This window comes from Idiotropiscis lumnitzeri, chromosome 15, assembly GCF_059441095.1.
Source record: "Idiotropiscis lumnitzeri isolate Australia: NSW breed Sydney's pygmy pipehorse chromosome 15, RoL_Ilum_1.0, whole genome shotgun sequence".
Taxonomy (NCBI): Eukaryota; Metazoa; Chordata; class Actinopteri; order Syngnathiformes; family Syngnathidae; genus Idiotropiscis; species Idiotropiscis lumnitzeri.
This window is the reverse complement of record NC_142405.1, coordinates 4,010,882-4,030,654: the sequence shown is the minus strand read 5'-3', so window position 1 is coordinate 4,030,654 and position 19,773 is coordinate 4,010,882. Positions and strand designations below refer to the sequence as shown.

Below are 19,773 nucleotides of genomic sequence, written 5' to 3'. Positions count from 1 at the left end.
CTCAATTGACGCGATGGTCGCCCGTTGATACCTTGCAGCGCGACACCGACGCATTTCATTTTTATTTCATTCCGTTGAGTTGAAAATGTCTTTTTGGTTTTCGTCGCACTTATTTCCATCCTTTTCATCAACCACCGTAATCTCCGCGACCGACGAGCCATGGCTGACTTGTGTATTTACTTTGGGGGTTGCCAGCAAATGCGAGCCCTCCTGTCCCGCCACTTTTTGGTGTGACGGAGGCTGTCGTCTGTGTCCGGCGAAGCGTGGAAGGTCGTCCGCGTGGCGTTGACAAGTGAGTTAGACGGTAGGAGACCTCTCCAAGCCTCTCCCGCCCTCCTTCCCCACCCGCTCGGCGCTCCCGTGACCTTGTCATCGGCCGGCGTCCCTCGGCGCGCTGCCATGTCCCACTTTCACGCCACGCGTCATTTAGCACTTTGCCGCCGTCGAGGCTATTTATTTCCACACTCGGACGCCTGGCAGATTGAGAGCCCGACGTTTGGATCTGGGTTCCCTCCACTGAGGATCACGTCCTCTACGGCCAAATGGTGTTTGCGTGTGTGCGTGTGTGCGTGTGTACGTCTGATCACTGAAGTGCAAACACAAGCTGAAAATGAAAAAGCACCACAAGGAGATCCAAACGTCATCTTGCCCTTTTTCACTCTCTTTGGCCTTCTGGTGTCACTTGATGACTCCCAATGCCCCCCCCCCCCTCCCCCCCTTTGAGGTTTGAACGATATCAAAGAAATGAATAATATAATAATAAATAATACATTACATCTGCCATTTTAAGCCACACCCCCCTCATCGCCTCACCAGTCCCCACCGTGTTATTTGTTCTCTGAATTTATGACTTGCATTCTTTTCAACATTTGTTTGATTGCTCCTGTCTGACTTGCGCTCGGGTCACTTGCCGCGCCACCTTTTATTATTAATTCATTTATCTATTCAATTTATCTTTTCTTCCGTGCACTCCACACACATTTTGCTGAATACGACAGCGCCTGTTTAAAAAGTCAGCAAAAAAATAAATAAATTCATTAGCGTCACTTTTATTAATAGAACGCTGCAGGTTGTATTTCAAAATCAAAGCATCAAAGACAAACCTGTCAAAAGTGTTTTATTCCTTTCCAGAAAGTCAAGAAAAAAGAATTTTAGATGAGTTCAAAATGAAACATGTAGGCAGAAAAAGCATTCGAGAACAAATAGCATAGTTTATAATATTAGTATTCCATTGACAGTTGACATTTTGATTTTCAATTTACAGCGACTTCCTTGCTTTCCTGTCCCTTTCTCTCTCGGCTAATATTTATTTTCTGGAGTCTTCATAAACCGCTTTTCCAACCCAGTATCGTTGGGCTACATTCCCCAATTCCTCCTGGATTTTTTTTTTTCTTCCTCTGAATGTGCTCTTTCAGCCCATGTTCTTGTTTTTGCCTCCTGAGTGCACGAAGCAAACGCGTTATTAGAGCTCATCCAATGCGAGCCGGCCGACATAATGAAACCGTGAAACCTCTTTTTTGCTGCCATTTTCTCTCCCGGGATGGAGCGGCGGTCCACATCATCGCTGTGAAATCTGGCCTGCAGGAATTATTGATCACACACAGAAGAGCCAATCAGTGTCTAGCTTGTGTGTGTGTGTGTGTGTGTGTGCGTGAGCTGCTTTGTGCTTATTGAACATAATTCCGCTAGAAAATCCGTTGCAAGGCTGAAAGGCAGCGAAAGGTTTTCCCTCACCTGTAATGGCGCACATTTACCATGCGATGATTTGAAATCTGCAGCAGAGTGGAGAAAAGTCCAAACATTTGCGCATTTCTTTTTAGCTCAGAACACGAGCAAAGCTAATCGCAAGCCAATGCTATCTCATTTTTCTTTTGCCAACTTAGCAAATTGTACAAAATGAACAGAAAAAAATGGACTTTTACTTAAATATATTTCCGAGTCTGTACTTTTGACTTGTTTTTTTTTTTTTTCAATGATAATTTACTGGAATTGCAAATCATTGTTTATTTCAATTTTTTTTCCAAAGGTGAACTGAAGTTTAAAAAAAAAAAAAAAAAAAAAAAAGGAAGTGACCTGTGCTCATGCATATTCACCCGGTCCTTGAAGGTGGCGACCCGGATCAAATCTCATCCACGTAGAGTGCGTCCAAGGGGAAGATGAAATCTTTTTGAGGCGTATTAATGACTGACTTATTCATGAGAGTCCCCCTCGGATGATGCGTTGCTCATTTCGATTCCACCTCGTACGAGGAACGGAGAGAAATTGCGATAATGGGAGCGATGCGCGAGTTTCAAGTGTGCATATGATCGGAACGGCGCTTCTTGTCGTTTTGTTGAATCACATGATTGGATTGTGGGGGGGGGGGTGTTCCTAATGAATTGTCTGCGGAGGTGTCCAGTCACAGGACTTGAAATAGGACAATGCGATAAATCAGTTTGAGCAGATATCGGTGATTCCTTTTTTTTTTTTTTTTTTTTTTTAAGCAGTTTTCTTCCGTGGTTCAAATTGTGCCAAATATTTGCATTAAAGGTGAAGCTTGTCTTTTGAAGTCGCTGTAGGGGCTGCAAAGAACCTTTGACCCCACCGCGTAAAAAAAAAAAAAAAAAAAAAAAACAGAGAATGATCAAATGTTCCTCAGGTCAATCGGTAGGAGCAAGATTTTTTGGGCGCATCGTTTGTGTCTTTACTTTTGTCACAAGAAGACAAACGAGCAGACGAGAGAGGTTCACATTTGGCATCCAGCGGGACAAATGTTCTGTTGTGTTCCGTTAGTGGACTTCCCGGCTTGACTTTGCCCCAACGAACGCTACAAAGACAAATGGTCGCGTTGGGCTCGCTGACGTTTTTCATAAGTCAGACCACGATGGCCTGACAAGAAGAAGATGACTTTACAAACGTCACCAGCGTCTCCGCAGCTTTCATCAGTCGTCAGCGCGGCCAGGAAATCAATAACGACCGTCGCGTTTTTTTTTGGGGGGGGGGGAATACAATCCACCTTGATTTAAGAGTTGAATTCGTTCTGTGACCGCACTCGATTCACTTGTATCTCAAATCAACACCTTTGACGTTTGTGTCACGACGATGGAGTGGTGGGCGGGCATCTGTTGTAGATTTTCGTTATTCGTGGGCCGAGTCTGTCCCTATACTGCAAATAGTATTCATCCCAAAAAAAAAAAATCCCTCCCAAACATTCAAACTTTACAAATATTCATCAACTCCAAAAAGTATATCACGAAAAAAATAATACAACAGCCCCCCAAAATTTTGTGTAATAAAATTAAAAATTCAAAGAATAATCACCCTGAAATATCAACAAAAAATCAGTCGACTAAAAAAAATAGAAAAACAGAAATTAGCATTGATTTTTTAAATTTTTTTTTTTTAGAAGGGGGGGTTGATACAAGTAGGTCCTTATGTGTATTACTCATCCTAAACATTGATATTGCAGTAAAATCTTCACCTTTGATGAGTCTATAAGTTGTTGTGTCACCATTCCGTCCTCACCGCAGCGTAAATAAAATCATTTCCCCAACGGAATTCTTTGTTATTCATGAATTCAGCAACACGGACGACTAATCAGGCCAACGTTAGCGCCTCCTGCAGGCCTCGCTGCTGACACCGCCACGCTCTCCTCCAATTATCACACGCCGGGGCTGATTTTTTTTCTTGTTATTGTCCTCATTTATGCGCCCAACAACAAGGAAGGCAAGTGATTGGCATTCCATTGAGCAGCAGAAACATCCGAATGCGCCATTCATGTTCCATAAGCGATAATAAGCAGACACGCTTTGTTTACGCGCCGCGGTTTAATTTGATCAATGCGCAACCTTTTCTTGCGTGTCGTCGTGTGTACGCCACACAAGCGCCCACTTTCACGTTGCGCAAAAGCTGACGAGCAAAAGTCGCTATTTTTATGATTGCCGACAAACCAATATCAAACCAGTCATCTCATTCTGGATGTATTTGGAACCTTTTTTCACATCTAACCAAATAATTTTTTTTTTGGTATTCTTGAATATCACTTCAGTCTTCAAACGTTTTTTTTTTTCGTTTTTTTTTTCAGCATTACACATTTTCCACAGCAACATTCCCAAATCCTTGCCGGCAGTTCCCATTTTTTTACTTCCTCCTTCCACTTTTCTCCATCAAATTCAAGATGATGATGAAAGCAGTGCGTGTTTGCTCAACCTGGTTGCCATGACAACCATTTCGCCCACTCTTTGCCGTAATTACCTTTTGGTGTCAATTCAGCTGTTTTGTTTGCGCGTGGATTCCGTCGACCACTTTCTGTCTTCTTGGGTCGCATCACGTCGCCGCGATAAAGCAATCACACGACAATGAAACCTTGTTGCTCAGCAGAACTTTATGATATTGATCGTGATAATGGTGGCATTTCTTAATGAGGATGTTTACCTTCCATTTGATCATTATTGTTAATCTGTTGCCATGTTTGCCTTCTCTTTTCTCGCTGTTAGCGCTGCGCTAATCATCTTCCGCTTTCACTTTCACTTTATCATTACGCTAGTCAGATCGCAGCGTCTCCCTTCACATTATCATTGTTCCGCTCAACTAGCATGTCTGTCTTGACTTTTTAACAGTCAGCTAGCTTGTCTAGCCTCAGTTTATCAGCTAGTGTGACCACCAGCATGTTTCTCGTAAGCTAATGCTTTGATTTAGACTAAATTAGCACAAAGCCTGTCAGATAGCTCACGTTGTTAGCATTGTGCTAATCGACTAGTCCATTAACCTTCCCTTTAGCCATTGCGCTAGTAAGCTAGCAGCAGTAATTTTTTTTTACATTAATTGGCCTTGTGTATCATTAACAGACTAATAAGTTAGCTTAGCATCAGTGGGTGTTGTTGAATGTTTAGTGGTTTTAGTTTTTTTTGTTTTTTCCAAATCAAAAAAAAAAAAAAAGAAAAAAGTGTTGTAATGTTTCGACTACGCAGTGTATGAAGTGAACGAGACATTTATCGACGTTGAAACTCAGTCGCAGAAGTGTGCTAAGCGCTAAGAAGCTAATACGCTTTGTTGATGCGCGAACACAATGAAGTGGTCAGGATTGATTGCATATTGATTAGCGGCTTAAGACGCTAAACTCTCCTTCTTCTTGTCAGACGGAGTAGAAGCTCTTAGCGCGCCACACACACACAAAAGGCGTCATTTAGAATCGGGTTGGAAGGTTTGTGTCACGTCAAATCAAAACCAAGTGGAGTGAGTCTCTCACAAGTTTTCAGTCCAAGCCAGTGCCAAATCCTAAATTCGGGGATTTCAGTCCATCATTTCCATCATTCGTATTGTCCCGTGCCTCGATTGTGTTTGCAGACAAAAGTGAAGAAGCGCGAGCGTGATGTAGAAAATGTCTGTACAGATATGATAAGCGGCGTGTTGTTGTTGTTGTTGAGTTTCAGTCAATGAAGTTGTGTAGTCATCAATTGCTTGGCGTGCGCGCTGAGCCGCCGCGGAGCTCTCTGATAGATTCACACCACCAACACAGCCAGGTGTGTTGTTCATCACCTGATAAGACTCGTGCTCACACACACACACACACACATACACACACACGCGCAATGAGCAGAGTAAGTGAAGAGACAACATTGTCTCAGCAAGCTCTAAATCAAACCTTCACGCGAGGATTTAAATGGGTTTGTTTGACGCTCATTAAAAATGCATCGAAAGCATTCAAATAAGTTTGGATGAATGTTCTCACGCTGACTTCCAGGGAAAGTTTAAGCAGAGCTCAATTAGCATTTATGTATCTATGCTATGAATCTGGACTCGACAGATTAAGCCGTTCCAAAAAGTCAAAGCAATATTTCTAAAAGGAAATAATGCAAATCAAATTAATCTGTTCCAGAAACCCCAAAAATTAACCATTTTTAAAAAAAAATGAACTAATTTAACACACAAAAATCAGAAAGCCTGTCGCCACTACAGAGCCATCTCCGTTCTCGTTTCACTTCACCACGTCGCCAACAGATGGCGATCGAGATCTGTTTTTGGCCCAACAAGTCAACAGCAATGAAAGGAGCGAGAAACCTTTGAAAATAAAACTAGAACTAGAATGAGAGAGGAGCACCAAAGCTTGAGGAAGTCAAACGCGATTTGCGTGTTGCCGCCGTGCTTTTGTTCGCTCCTGCCTCAAGTGTGTTGCGTGCGTGTTGTTTATTCCCATTCTTACATTTGATTCCATTGAGCCGTAATTCAATTTCAAAACAATAAAAGGGAAAAAGGAAAAATCATATCTTCTATCAGAAAACTTCAACTTCATTGTGAGAAAACAAGATGCCACCGTGCCTTTTATTGATTGGTCGTCAGGGGGCAGAGACAGCGGACTTTGTCAGAGGCGACTTGCCTCGGGTCGCCTTTAACCGCTACGAGCTGCAATGAAAGCCAGCGACGAGCGGTCGCCATCCTCCCAGGATGCCGCCGGCCAAACAACAAATAATGGCTAAACGCGCTTAATGAGGACAAACGGAGCGCCTTGCGTGATGCGACCTCCGGCCGGCACAGCTGCTAACACGCTAGCGTGTAATTGGTCGCCTTGAAAGGCGTCATTAGCCTGGCGTTGTTCTGCTTTTTTTGTTTTTCCCCACAAAAAACAAACGCCGCTCATTGGGCTGAAAAAAAAAAAAAAAAACAAACGACAAAATGCTCTCATCCCGCCGAGGGTTCAGCAAAGTCATTTTTTTCTTTATATACAAACAGTTGGTAATGAATGACAACAATGGAAACACTGGAACAGTTGTTAAATGCCGTTTAAAAAATATAACTAAAGGATAAAAAATATACTTAAATAGACTTAAAGGAATAAATCGATTTAAAAAATAAAAAGAACCTGTTTATCAGGACAAAAAAAATTGCAATATGGAGAGGCCATATAATTCAAATAATACTGTGTTGCCTTGAGATATGAGTTGAATTTGTTCCCTGACGTGCTCATAATACAAAACTTTTATCATCACACATTTTTGCAAATGCGTGTGTGTGTGTGTTGCAAAAGGCCTGCTGTCAAAACACACACACTCACAACATTGTTGTTGTCGTTTTTGTGTTGACCGTGGATGATGTCCCAATCGTTTTTGTTTTTTTTTGTTCCGTCGTCACCGAGTGGGTCCTCCTGCGCTTTTGTGTGCGACGTTTCATCAAAGTGGAGTTTTAATTTCCCCCGGCCGCACTTTACATGCGTGACAATCGATTATTGCACACTTGTATTCATTTGTGCCACACTCACACACTTTGGCACTCATGAGGACTTTCACCGTCTCCTTGTTGCACTCAAAAGCAAAATTCATCAGAATGACGTTTTTACATTCGTGGTGAGGATGGATTAAGTCATCCTCACCAGTAGTTGGCGCTATACCGTGGCAGTTTGACCCGAAGAAAAGGTCTTTGATCATACTTAAAGTATCTGTCATCGTGTTCATTTAAACGTTCTGTTTCAAATGCAAGCACTAGTGCGCTATCGATATTCTGCATCTCAAGCATGAATACTGATAAATAATTTTCAAGAAGTGGCGTCGAACATCCTTACTTAAAAGTCAAAAATGTCTGTTTCCTCCCATGTGGCTGTGAATCCAGAGTTAATCGTTTCTGACATCATTCGATGTGTTGCTACGGAAGGATTTGCGTAAATGTTGGTAATGTATTTATTTATTCCATCCACCAAAAACAAACAAAATGAATCTCATCAAAATGTCAAAACGCTTTGCATGCGCGAGGAGTCTTTGCTCATTTGCATAATGTTTGGCTAAATAATTCATGCGCGGGAAGCCGAGCTCGCCGACAGGTGAGGCAAGCGGACTTTAAATCCGCACACGCGATAAGAAGCGTGTCAAAAAGACGTAAGTCAAAAAAGAAAGCGCCTTTATTTAATCCACTCCTTTCAATCTGACGCGAACTCCGATTAATCGAGCGCAGAAATTAAAATCACACCCGAGAGGTTCCGTGTTTTTACACGTCCATCGGCGTAAAACAAGAGCTGCAAATCGTCCACTGACTACCACGCGCCTGGCGACCATTCACGGCTTTTGAAGCGCGACGATTCCGTCAAGAAATCGCAAGTGACTCATTATTAATTAATTGAGGACATCCTCACAAACTTGCGCATTCATGACATCATCACATCGCAAATGAAAACCGACCCATTGTATCCTGACATCATGAACAAACTTTAATTTGTTAAATCAACACGGTACGTCATGATGTCGCCAATAGATCGTCATCTCACAAAGTAACTCAACAAGTCGCAGCTCACTAACTGAGTCATCGGCGGATCGTGAACTAACTCGTGACATCACGGACTAACTCAGCGAATCGTGTGTGCGTGTGTGTGTGTGTGTGTTAGTGCGCGCGCGTTTGTGTGCATACAGGCTTGGACGCCGGCAGCATCTCCGTTTGTCTTCTCTGCGTCCGGTCTGGAGGCGCGGGAGCGAGAGGAGCGCCTGGCGCGCCGCCAAGGGAGGAGAGAGGGAAGAGGCAGCACCTGAATGATGACGTCGGACGGAGAGAGAGCGAGAGAGAAAGGGCGAGAGAGGAGGGAGGGGTCTGCTCTCTCCTTCCATCCTCATTCAGTTTGCTCATCAGAGCAGCGCCTTGACGCTGGTAAGTTCTTCTTCTTCTTCTTTTTCTTCTTGTTGGATTCTTTGAAGCCTTTTAAGGTGCCATTATTTTATTACCTTCAACTTGTTTGCACAAGGAAGACAATTGAGCACACTAGTAGAGCGACGGTCTTACGAGTGATATTTTTTTTTTCTACTCCAGCTTTCCTCTGCTTTGACGTTTTTGCGCACTAGTAGAACCACTCTATATTCTTACAAGTCACAATTACCGTCCCCCACGACTACTACGACGACTACGGTATGGCATTTCTGCTCCAACGGTAGAATGTCGAGGGTGCACTAGTAGTTGACTTACTTGTGCTGCCTTCCACGACTTCTACGATTACTGCTGTGCAACATTGCAGCGCAGAACGACTATTTCATCTTACCTGTGACATTTTGCCCACGAGTGTATAGTACGACACATCTGTGCACTAGTAGAACGACTGACTGTCTTTCTAGGATATTTTTTTTTTTTTTGTTTTGACTTTTCCACTACTGCCTTCCATTACTGTATGACATTTCAGCACAGTAGTAGAACAACTAGAGTGCGCTAGTAGCACATCTACGCTTTCTCATGAGTGACTTTTTGACCACTTGTGTACAATATTTCAGCACACTAGTACAATAACTAGGGAGCACTAGTATAAGGACTGTGACAGTAGTGATGTTTTTTCCCACAATTTTTGAGCACAAGTCAAAAAATGGGGAAAAAAATAATAGAACTGTCTTACTAGTGTCGTTCTTTTTTTCACACTACTGCCTTCCACCACTGTTTCGTGTAGTGCATGGTGTACTAGTAAAAACGATTTTCTCATTAGTGCCATTTTGTGCACGACAGTATGATGTTTCTTTCCAATCGTAGAACAACAAGGATGCACTAGTAGATTACTACTAGTGATCTTTTCCTGTTTTGCTGTGACATTCCGAGCACTAGTAGAATGACAAGGGTGTACTAGTAGAGTGACTTTTTTTTTTCCACTACTGTATGGCATTTTTGTTCAGTAGCAGAACAACTAGGGCGCGCTAGTAAAACGACTCGGGTGCGCTAGGTGTTTAATGATGGGGAGATAATTGATTCAAGTGTTTTGTGTTCTGGAGTGAAGGACTTGTTTCAGAGGCAGGAGCCCAATCGCTAGTGCACGCGCACGTCGGAGAATGCGGCGGCGCGCACACGGAGGCTCCGGCGCGGCGCGCGTGCTCGGACCCGCGTTGAAGACACCCGCGAGGATCTCCCGGAAGTGAGTCCGCGGCGGGGAGGTTGCCGGGGGGGGCAGCATGAAGCCCCTCCTGCCGTTCCTGCCGCCCCTGCCGCTGCTCCTGCTGCTGCTCGGCCCGGACGCCGGCGGCGCCTTCGCCAACAAGCGGCTCCCCAAAGGCGGCGCCGGCCCCCCCGGAGCCAGGACCTCCGCCAAGCCCAAGTGGGCGAGCGGGAGCACGGCCGTCCCGGCGTGGGGCGCGGTCACGCAGCTCCGGGCGCCCGCCCTCCAACACGACACGTGTCTGGGCTACTACGACGTGAGCGGTCAATTTGACAAAGAGTTTGGCTGCAACAACACGGACCACCGCTTCTGCTGCGGGAGCTGCTTCCTGCGCTTCTGCTGCGCCGATCGCGGGAAGCGCCTGGAGCAGACGGTGTGCACCAACTACAACACGCCCGACTGGATCAAGACGCAGCCGCCCTCGCCGGCGCCCACCGGCGACGCCTACGACCCCGAGCTGGACCGCACCAACATCACCGTCTACATCAGCTGCGGCGTGGTGGCGCTGGTGGTCGCCGTGGGCATCTCCGCCAAGGTGGCCTACGATAAGGCCACCAAGACTCCTCAGGAGATGAACGTGCACAGGTGGGCCAATGCGCAGCAACTTTCGAGGACAGGCGGGATCGCTAGAATTCAACTGAAAGTTGATTTATTTATTTTTATTTTATTTTTTTAAAGCAACTCAAAATATAGCCAGACGAAAAACAAATCAGACAATTGACAATATTTCCGTAAACAATGACGACACATCTGTGAGATCGAAGCAAGTGAGAAAGGAAAAAAATACAATCAAATAACCAAAAAATTTGGGTGAAATTTCCGAAATGGAACGTGCAGATTGACAACATAGTGAGTTCAAAGATTACGAACCACAATTTCCCAATCAGCCACAATCTGAAGATTTCGCAAAGGTTTGGGACATGAAAACAAAATGCAGTGAGGCCTTCGTCACATTGTGCGTGTACGTGCACGTGCACATGCGCGCATGTCCAGAGGCCTGCGAAGCGCAAAATGTCATCGATAGTCTCGTTGCTGAAGATGTTTGTAGAACGACAGCTTGTTGAGTCCTGAGGCCGGCTCATCTTCTTCACCAGCGCAAACATGACAACACATGAAAGACGCAATGACCGCGTTGCCTCGGGCGCACACACACACACACACACACAAAGATGCATTTGTATTCAATGTGATTCACGAGAATGCGTTTGGGCCAACAAAATCATGAAAGTCACATTTTGGTTGATTGTTTCAGTGAAGGAAATGACGTTGCTTGCTTGATTTCCGTCTTGCTTTTGTTTATTTGCAGTAGGGGAACACAATCACGGAAGATGACTTTGTCTGGTTTCGTTTTAATTGCTGTGGAGGAAAAAAAAACATATTTTAATATAAGGTCCGATATCTTTTCTTTGGAAAGAAAGCAGCCTGAAGACTTTGTGAAATTTGTGATTTTGACCAATTCATAAATAAAATTTACATTTGATCCGTGTTGTAAAAAAAAAAAAAAATAATACTGTGCATCCAGAAAGTATTCACAGCGCTTCACTTGTCAAGGCTTTTAGAATTTTCCTAAAAATGCCCCAAATCCGTATCCAAAACGGTGACTTTGCTGCTCGCCAAAGCAAATAAGTCAAATTTCGTTAATTGTCTCCCGTCCTCACAGTGACTGATTGTGGTGCGAGCGAGCGAGTGAGCGGCTGAGCAGAATGTTGAGGCGCTGGCAGACCTTTTGCTTTGTGTGACCTTCAACGCACGACTAAACCGCTGAATTCTCTCCTTATTGATCAGCTTTTTGTATCCAACAGAGAGCGAGCGAGCGAGAGTGAGAGAGCGAGAGCAAGATGCATTGCCTGCCTGGCTGAGTGCACGCTGTGCGTGTGCATGTGCATGTGCACGCTGTGCGTGTGCGTGCGTGTGTGTGCACCTTCTCATGTTGCACTCACGTCACGGGCCAGACGGGCCCAATTTGGCCAAAATAGAAGCAGGAGAAGAACAAGATGTGATCACATGTCTATCGGCCACTTGATTAGGGACGCCGTCAATTGACATCCAATGCAAAAAGAAAATGAGAACTCACGCTCTATCTGGCGCCTTCACTGTATCCCACAATGCATCTCAAAGGCGTGAACACCCAATGGTCACTGGAATAGTAATATACCCCATGATTCATTGCGCAGAAATATCTAGGAAACAAGCTAACAAACTGCTAAATAGCTTGACAGTTAGCCTAGCGTCTTCCATTCATTGTATTAATTGTAATGTGCCTCGTAAGTCAGCTCCAGGACATGGCACACAAAAAAAAATGTATTTTTGCCTTCAAAGAACATCAAAACAGACTCGTGGTGTTCCTCAGGGCTCCCTTGTTTGCCCGCTGCATTTGTGGCCCATCAGAAGGTCACAGCACAAAAAATTATGATGCTTCTTTTTTTTTTATTTGGCTTAAAACCTTTCACCAATTTCCCACCTGGCTCGACATTGCGCCCAAGTGGGACGCGGCGAATCAGGCTGCCCGTGTTGGCCATGGCGGACTGAGCTAACGTGTTCTCCTCCTGGAAAGGGAAACGGTATTAATACTCACCGAGGCTCCCAAAGTCACACACGCGGGTGGGAAAAGTGGAGTACGCACTGGCTTTAGGGCCTCATTGACACACTTTGGCAAAACATGCTGGTAATGACGACCACTTCATCAACTTCCAGGACTTTCAACCTGGATCTTCATGTCAACACAATCGCGCCGTGTGTCGCTGTTATTATTAAAGACTTTCCCAACATGTTTGATTTCAGAGCACTGGCGGACATCTTGAGGCAGCAGGGCCCCGTTCCCATTTCCCAATACGAGCACGACAACATGGACGCCATGATGGATGGGTCGCCCAAAGACGAGACGCCCGTCCGGACCGCCAAGAACAACTACACGCCCGTGCACGCCAAGTCCTCCAACCACGGTAAGTCCACCGTTTGTCTCTTTGTTCGGGCGAACTGCGGCCCTACACGAGACTCGCACGTTCTTCTGCACCTCAAACTCCTTTTTTTTCCCGTCGGCGCTCCGGGGATCCGCTCTCACTCTGAGTGGCCTACTCGCACGTCCCAGATTCGATGGTGTCACCTCCCTGGAACGTGACACTTGGATAGCCACGTGCCAGCTAAAAGGCTAACGCGCTAACGTCATCGCTCGATGACTTGGCTTTTGTACGTGAAAACAACACTTGGGTGACTCATCAAACCAAGTCGTCTTCTCTCCACTGGTGTTTTTTTGGGGGGGGGAGTAAGCAAACTGCATTACCATTTTGACCAAAGAAAAGAATATTCAGCTTGATAATTATGCTGCGAAAGACGGCAATTTTGTGACTTTTTATTTCGTGAAACAACCAAGTTGCATTTCTGACGTGTGTGTTGTGGTCATGAGGCGCACAGTTTTTACTGGTCCTGTTGCTAGCTAAAATGTGACGTTAGCTTACCTATCGTTTTTTTTTTTTTGTTTTTAATTTCTGTGACTTTTGCCATCCAAATTTTTACAAACCTCATCCCCAACATAATCCATGAATTCCAATCGTTGATCTTCGGAGCTGCTCAAATCGCCGTTGGCGTTGACGTCGCCGCCTCACACCAACAAGCGTCACCCGCCGGTCGCCATGGAAACCAAAGTCATACCCGTCATCTGCATGAGACGGACACGCCCATCCAAAAGCGAGCAATTTCAATTTGTTGAATTAAATGCGCTGCCATTCGTGATCCTTCGTGGAGTTGTGACCCTGCCGTGGCAAAGATTTTAAGGACACACCTGAGAATTCTCTTTCCGTTGCAAAGAAATTGGCATAATGTGTCTCCTTTAACCTTTCTGGCCGAGCCCATCTTTTGTGAAAGGCGACTGAATACGAATTCAATGTTTGAAGGAAAAGCTTTGCCACATTTGCATAAAACCTTCTCTCTGGCCTCGCCTCAACTGCTGTCTCGCTCACGTATATCTGTGTGCGCGTGTGTGTGTGCTATTGATTAATGCAGGCTTGGTAGAAGACAAGTATGTTTTGGGGGGTATAATTGGCGTGCGCCCCCACACCGCATGTCTTTTTGATTGTCTGGTCGCTCGGCTTCTGAATGGCGAAAACGTGGAAGGCGTCCAAAGTGACTCAGTTCCTTCATTTAAAAAAAAAAAAAAAAAAAAACTCCTCCACACTGTTGTGCAGGTGTACCTAACGTAGTGATGGCATCATCATGTTGCTATGGTTACCAGCTCATATCTGTGTGTGTGTCGGCAGGACATTATGGGCTGGAGACCATTCACAGCGCAGGCGCCGACATGCTCATCTCGTCCGGCTTCGTGACACTCGGGCGAGGACACCTCAAAGGTAAGGTTGGAATTTTTATTATTTTGCAAGAATTCGGTAAAAAGTCGCCTCGGATGCTTTTTGGAGAAATTCCAAATTAGGAGTTGATCAAAGTACGTGGCAAGCGTTGGAATGGAGCTCATTTTTCAAACTTTTCACTGGCAGAATTTGTTCACAAGGGGCCACTCGCAAGCAAAATTGCTGACTTCTTGTTCAATATCAGCCGTGGGGTCTCGAGACTTTTTTTGGTGCGTGTGATTATGGTCGATATGTCAATCAGTGAAATATTTATTTTTGAAAGTTCGACAAAATCTTTTTGTCTTTTATGAGCGTGAAGTGGCTAGTTGGTCCATTGACATTGTCGAAACGATGTTGGTATTTGTGCCGCCAGCTGGTTCATGGGGAAGCTTGAAGTGGCATCTTGCGTGTGACAAAGTGACACTTCCTCAGCGGCGAGTGTGAACGCATCACGGCGGGCGCCATTGTTCTTTGCTCTGATTCATCAGCTTCTCATCCGCACGACTTCTTCTTTATCATTATTTGTTTTTTTTGTTACAGCGCAGCACTCCATCGACGAGTCTGCGCAGATGTCCTGGCAGAACGAGCTGGACCTCCCCGTCTCCTACGGTACGTCCAAGATTTGCTCCCTCGAAATGTGCCCCCCCCCCCTCCCGCCCTACTGTGCCGGGGCGCCTCACTCATGAAATTGGTTCTTTTGAATTACACCGACGAGCTTTGCCTTTGGAAAGTTCACTTAGCTTAATGCTAGCAAACAATGCAAAACGCCATAGACGGGCTAGCCAAGCTAGGCTGAAGGTTGTGGTTTTATTAGCCTTTAAAGGAGCGGATATTTGAATACAAATGGTAATGTCACACATGTAGACAGTAATATATTCTTTATCCTCTGCGAAGAACGGTTCGTAAGAGTTGGAGCCTTCTGAATGTTTGCATCATACTGCCCCCAGGTGGCCCAAGTGCACAAATCAGAAGGAGTGGGATAAATGTACGTTAAAAAATGAAAATGAAAGTGCTATTTTTTTCTTCTTTAAAAACACTACAACATTTTTTCTTGGAACAGATTGATGGCATTTTCATTCATTCCAACGAGGAAAGGAAGTCAAAGTACTACTGTATTTCTTCTTCTTGACCAACAGCATGCTCTTGGCTTCTCATTGAAAAGTCCAATTATCTTCTTTCTATTATGCACAACTTATCAGAGTTGTGACTTTCTACTTATTAGTTTTTTTTTTCATCTAATTAATTATGAATGAATGCATTTCATTGCGGTATACTTTTAAAATTAACACAAAAAAAGTGACCTGAGAGCCCAAAACATGTTCTGCCTCATAAACAAAAGTTATTTTCCATCAATAAGAGGCACCGCGCCATTACTAACAAATGAAATTAGCATTTGGAAAGGCCAAACGCACGCGCACACACACGCACACACACACATGTGAATATATATACATGAAAATGTCAAAGCTGCTACAGAGTGAGAGTAAATCATGTGACATTTTAAAACAATTAAATCACGTTTAATAAATCAAGTTGATGTTTGGAGTAAGCGCAAACGTGTCGGCTGGATGTGCTCTCCCACTGGGGGGGGGGGGGGGGGGTTCTGGCTCTGGCTCTGTGCAGATTTTGCATGTTTGAACGAAGCCTGTTGAACTTTTTTCTTGATCTGTTTTAACTGGATGGCGAATTGCTCATGGCCCTTTTGGAGATCAACCGGTGCATCTGACTGTGGGAACACTCATTTGCGTGCATTTGTGTGCAAAGGTGGGAAAAAAAGCAGTCGGTTTTGTGGCGCAACGTTGGCTCACGCGGGATGGTTCCACGTCCAAATATGGTCGCTTTCCGTGTGCTTCCTGCTTAAGGACTTTTTCACGGGATGCTCCCGAAGGGGATTTGTTACCCAACACCCACCACCTCAAGCGCCTTTTTTTTTTTCATTCTTCCCCATCCCCTTGCGGTGACCTTGCTGCAATTTTCCGGCCTCACTAGACTCACGCGTGTGTTGTGTTGGCGTCCTTGTGTACTCATTGAGCCAAACCTTGCATTATCGCACTTCAGCTTTCACGCTCCCGCTATATCGTAGATTGACCTGTTGCTCAATATGTGTTGTGTACGTTGAAAGAGTTTAAAAAAAAAAAAATAGTGTGTGTGGGCTGGCATGCGAACGGACTTCATGAATCCCAAGCAGCAGCATCATACGCCGCACATGACAAGCAGGCAGGGAGCCAGAAACGTAAACACGTTGCCATGGCGACAACTTCACGTAACATGTTCAGGCTGGATTAAAGTACGACGCGGACCGGGCGCCATTGCCATCCCAAGTGAGCGTTGACCGAATGTCACGTTCGACACGCTTGAATCCTGTTAGCGTGCTCATTAGCGTCACGTCAATATCCGTGATAAGAGACGCCGACGCAAGGACATGCACTGTATGTGCAACTACACACTCTTGCTTCCCTTTTTGTGTCCTGTGCAAGTGCTCATTTGGGGACGTAAAGGGCCAAAGTATTCCGACGCCGACGGAAAGTGAAAAATTAAATTGAGGAACGAATAGTATTCAGACGCCTACAGGAAGTGTGATGATGTGAAAATGTGGAGTTGGACAAAAGTTTTGAGGCACCTTGAGGAAATGTGGCAATTGGTCTCAAATATTGGGATACCTACAGGAAGTGATGACAATGTGACATTTGGACAAAAGTATTGGGACACCTGCTGGAAGTAAAGTGCAAACAACTCACTGGTGCATCAAAGTGCCCCCCAAAAAAAGAGGCGGAAGGAAGAAAAATGCCGTGACCGGGCTGTGAAGTTTGATTTGTCACATCAGACGCCGGCGCTGATGTCACGTCATTATCTGAAGAGACGACTTCACGGTGAAAGGCAAAGGCATCATCTTCTGTCCTGTCTTTGATGTACCCATTTGCACAAAGGGGCTATTGTCAGTGGGCGTACGGCTGCAATCAGACTTCTCACACACACATACACACGTTCACGTTTACCCACCAATGATGTGCACACAAAGGATGCTGATGAGCGCGTCCGAAGTTAAAGTCACCAGCAGGTTGGCGTCATTAGTCATGTTTGCTGTGAATGAAGGAAGCCGCTGCCCACTCGCTTCCTGTGACCCTTCATCCCACACCAACACACACACACGCAGACGCATGCTTCATCTCAGCAGAGCTAGAAGGAACGTGATTGTATACATACTCTACTCCTCTTTTTTTCCCCTCAGTCATGTTTTTTAATGAGCAATGAAAAAAACATGACAGTGGCATGCTCTGTCTTTATCAGCCCGTGGGTTTGAACCTTGTGTTATTTTCACAATTTAGCACGATCCATTTGTCTTGGATGCAAACTTTAAATTCTGGAACAATCTTGACAATATTTTAAGCTCAAGTTTGTTTTTGAAGGAAGTCCAAATAACGTGTTTTAAAACATAACGGCAGACTTCCTGTTTCTTCCTGTCTTCTTGAGACTTTTTGGGGGATTTTTTTGTGTTGGCACGTCTACCAAATTTCATGCTGCTTAGTCAAACTGATCATTTCACGACTTGCTCTAAACGAAAAAAGTGACCTTAAATGACCAACTCAAGGCAAAATGAAAGACGTCCTAGGTCTTTTCAGACATTTCTTCTTGAGACTTTTTTGTGGGTCTCCTCATGATCAGCATGTCGACCAAATTTCATGTTGCTTATTCAGACTAGAAGAGACCCAATGCTGTCTTGAAAAGGCCAAAGTGATCCTAAATGTCCACGAAAGCAAAACTTCCATCTAGGATGGCTTATTTTGAATTTTTGGTGGGTCTCCTCCTGATAGGCATGTCTTCCAAAACCCAGAGTGCTAAGTCAAACCGGCTCAGAGGGCTGAAATTTCCCCAAATTCCTTTCGTGCTCGGCTTCATGTCGCCCGTTTCTGTCCAGAAGCATTCGAGAACACAACACACACACACACACACACGTTGCACAATAAATCAGTGCTGGTGCTGCCGACTGTGAAATTAATTGAAGTTGTGATCTGGGGGGCTGCGGCGGATCATCAACATCATCATCATCAGCCCGAGGAGACCGGCTAGATGAACCCATGACGACAACAATTTAAAAAAAAAACAAAAAAAAACCAACAACAACAGCGCTGATTGTTTCTGAGCTTATTTTGTAGCACGAAAACTCAGCGCTTACCTTTTTATTAATTTTCACCAATTTAAATGCGGGCGCCTCTTGTTGTTCATTGCATGAAAAGTGACAAATTTTTCTTTTTAAAGTGTTGGCGTCCCATGCAGTGAAGCTCTATTTGAGCCTGTGGTGTCCCTGAAGCACACAATCTGTGCTGGCCCACATGAGGATGCTTTTCTTTCCTTTCGCTTTCCCACTGTTGCTTTCTTTTTTTTGGGTCACACTGCAGCAGCAGCAGCAGCATGAGTTCTACTTCAACCGTACTTGAGCTAATGTATACTGTATAATGTCTACCATTCTGCACTAGCACGTCGTCGATCGTTGGGCTTTTGTCCCATCGGAGGAGAGATGAAAATATGTAACGTCGCATCCAAGTGGTTTTATGTAGAATACAAATGCAAAACGCACATATGAAGCGCTGGCGCTAAATTTGTCCGCGTGCGGTCGCCATCCTGACACTGTAGTATCTGTGACTTTGTGAAAATGAAAAAAAAATTTTTATTTATTTATTTTGACCTTGGGTGAGATTTTGTTCTACCTTGGCATTCCCCTCCAATCTTGTTTATTTACGTTGTGGGATTCCAATTTTTTTTTTTTCTGATAGCGGCGCTGCAGCGCCCCTTCAGGCCTGGCGGATGTACTACTGTCTAGTGGAGATGCCAGGGTAAAACTTGAAAAAGGAGGAAGAAATAATTTGTCTGTTCTCATGTGGACATAATCTACGTCAAAAGCACGTTTGAAGAAAATAGTCAAATAAATCAAGAAGGGGAAAGAACACTCGGGCAGCGTGAACGAGGGTCGTGTTACTCAAGCGCGTAGTTCGCAGCGGTTCCGACGTGTAAACAAGCAGCAGCGAGTCAAGATCAAAGTCAGAATTTCGCTTTTGACTCGAGCCAAAATCTTGTTTTTCTTGCATCCATGTTTGGACATGTTTGCAATTGCGGTCAAATCCCGTATGAGCGACTTGCAATTAATTGACGCTCTTCATGTGCCGTAACACTCGACAAATCAGCTCCAATTGTGTCAAGATGAGAATAGAATTAGTCGCTGTTCAATTAAATTCTCTACAAACGTCACAATTCCTCTTTGAGAAGCGTCAAAACTGATTTGAAAATCACACGGCTGTGAGTCCTCGCTCGCTCGCGTAAAACAAACAAAGTTGTCCCATCCGTCATGCATTCCTGATTGTAATATTCAATAAAGTCATATTTCATCATGTCAAATGTGACCTTGGGAATCAATTCAACTTGAAGGCTTTTAAGTTTTTCACGTCTGTGAGACGCATGCGAACAAGCTCGTTAGCGGCGGCGCTAATGGAGCCTAATGCACACGTTTTGCACGCGCACCCTTTTTACCCCCCCCCCACAAAAAAAAAGAAATAATGTTTGGTGAGCCGATAATTT

The 19,773-nt window shown here is 44.7% G+C and overlaps 1 protein-coding gene across 3 annotated transcripts in view; it reads left to right on the top strand.

Moving 5' to 3' along the window:
• Positions 1 to 19,773, top strand: part of shisa6a (shisa family member 6a) — a 40,140-nt gene that overhangs the window by 11,938 nt on the left and 8,429 nt on the right. For 2 of the 3 annotated variants that reach the window (XM_088317069.1, XM_088317066.1), the window contains exons 2-6: positions 8,373 to 8,604; positions 9,707 to 10,447; positions 12,644 to 12,804; positions 14,116 to 14,205; positions 14,743 to 14,811. In XM_088317069.1, the coding sequence (XP_088173195.1) occupies positions 9,879 to 10,447; positions 12,644 to 12,804; positions 14,116 to 14,205; positions 14,743 to 14,811 (889 nt within the window). In that variant the 5' untranslated portion in view covers positions 8,373 to 8,604; positions 9,707 to 9,878. Of the gene's footprint in view, positions 1 to 8,372; positions 8,605 to 9,701; positions 10,448 to 12,643; positions 12,805 to 14,115; positions 14,206 to 14,742; positions 14,812 to 19,773 lie in introns of all 3 variants that reach the window. The other variant, XM_088317067.1, reaches the window with a different exon arrangement.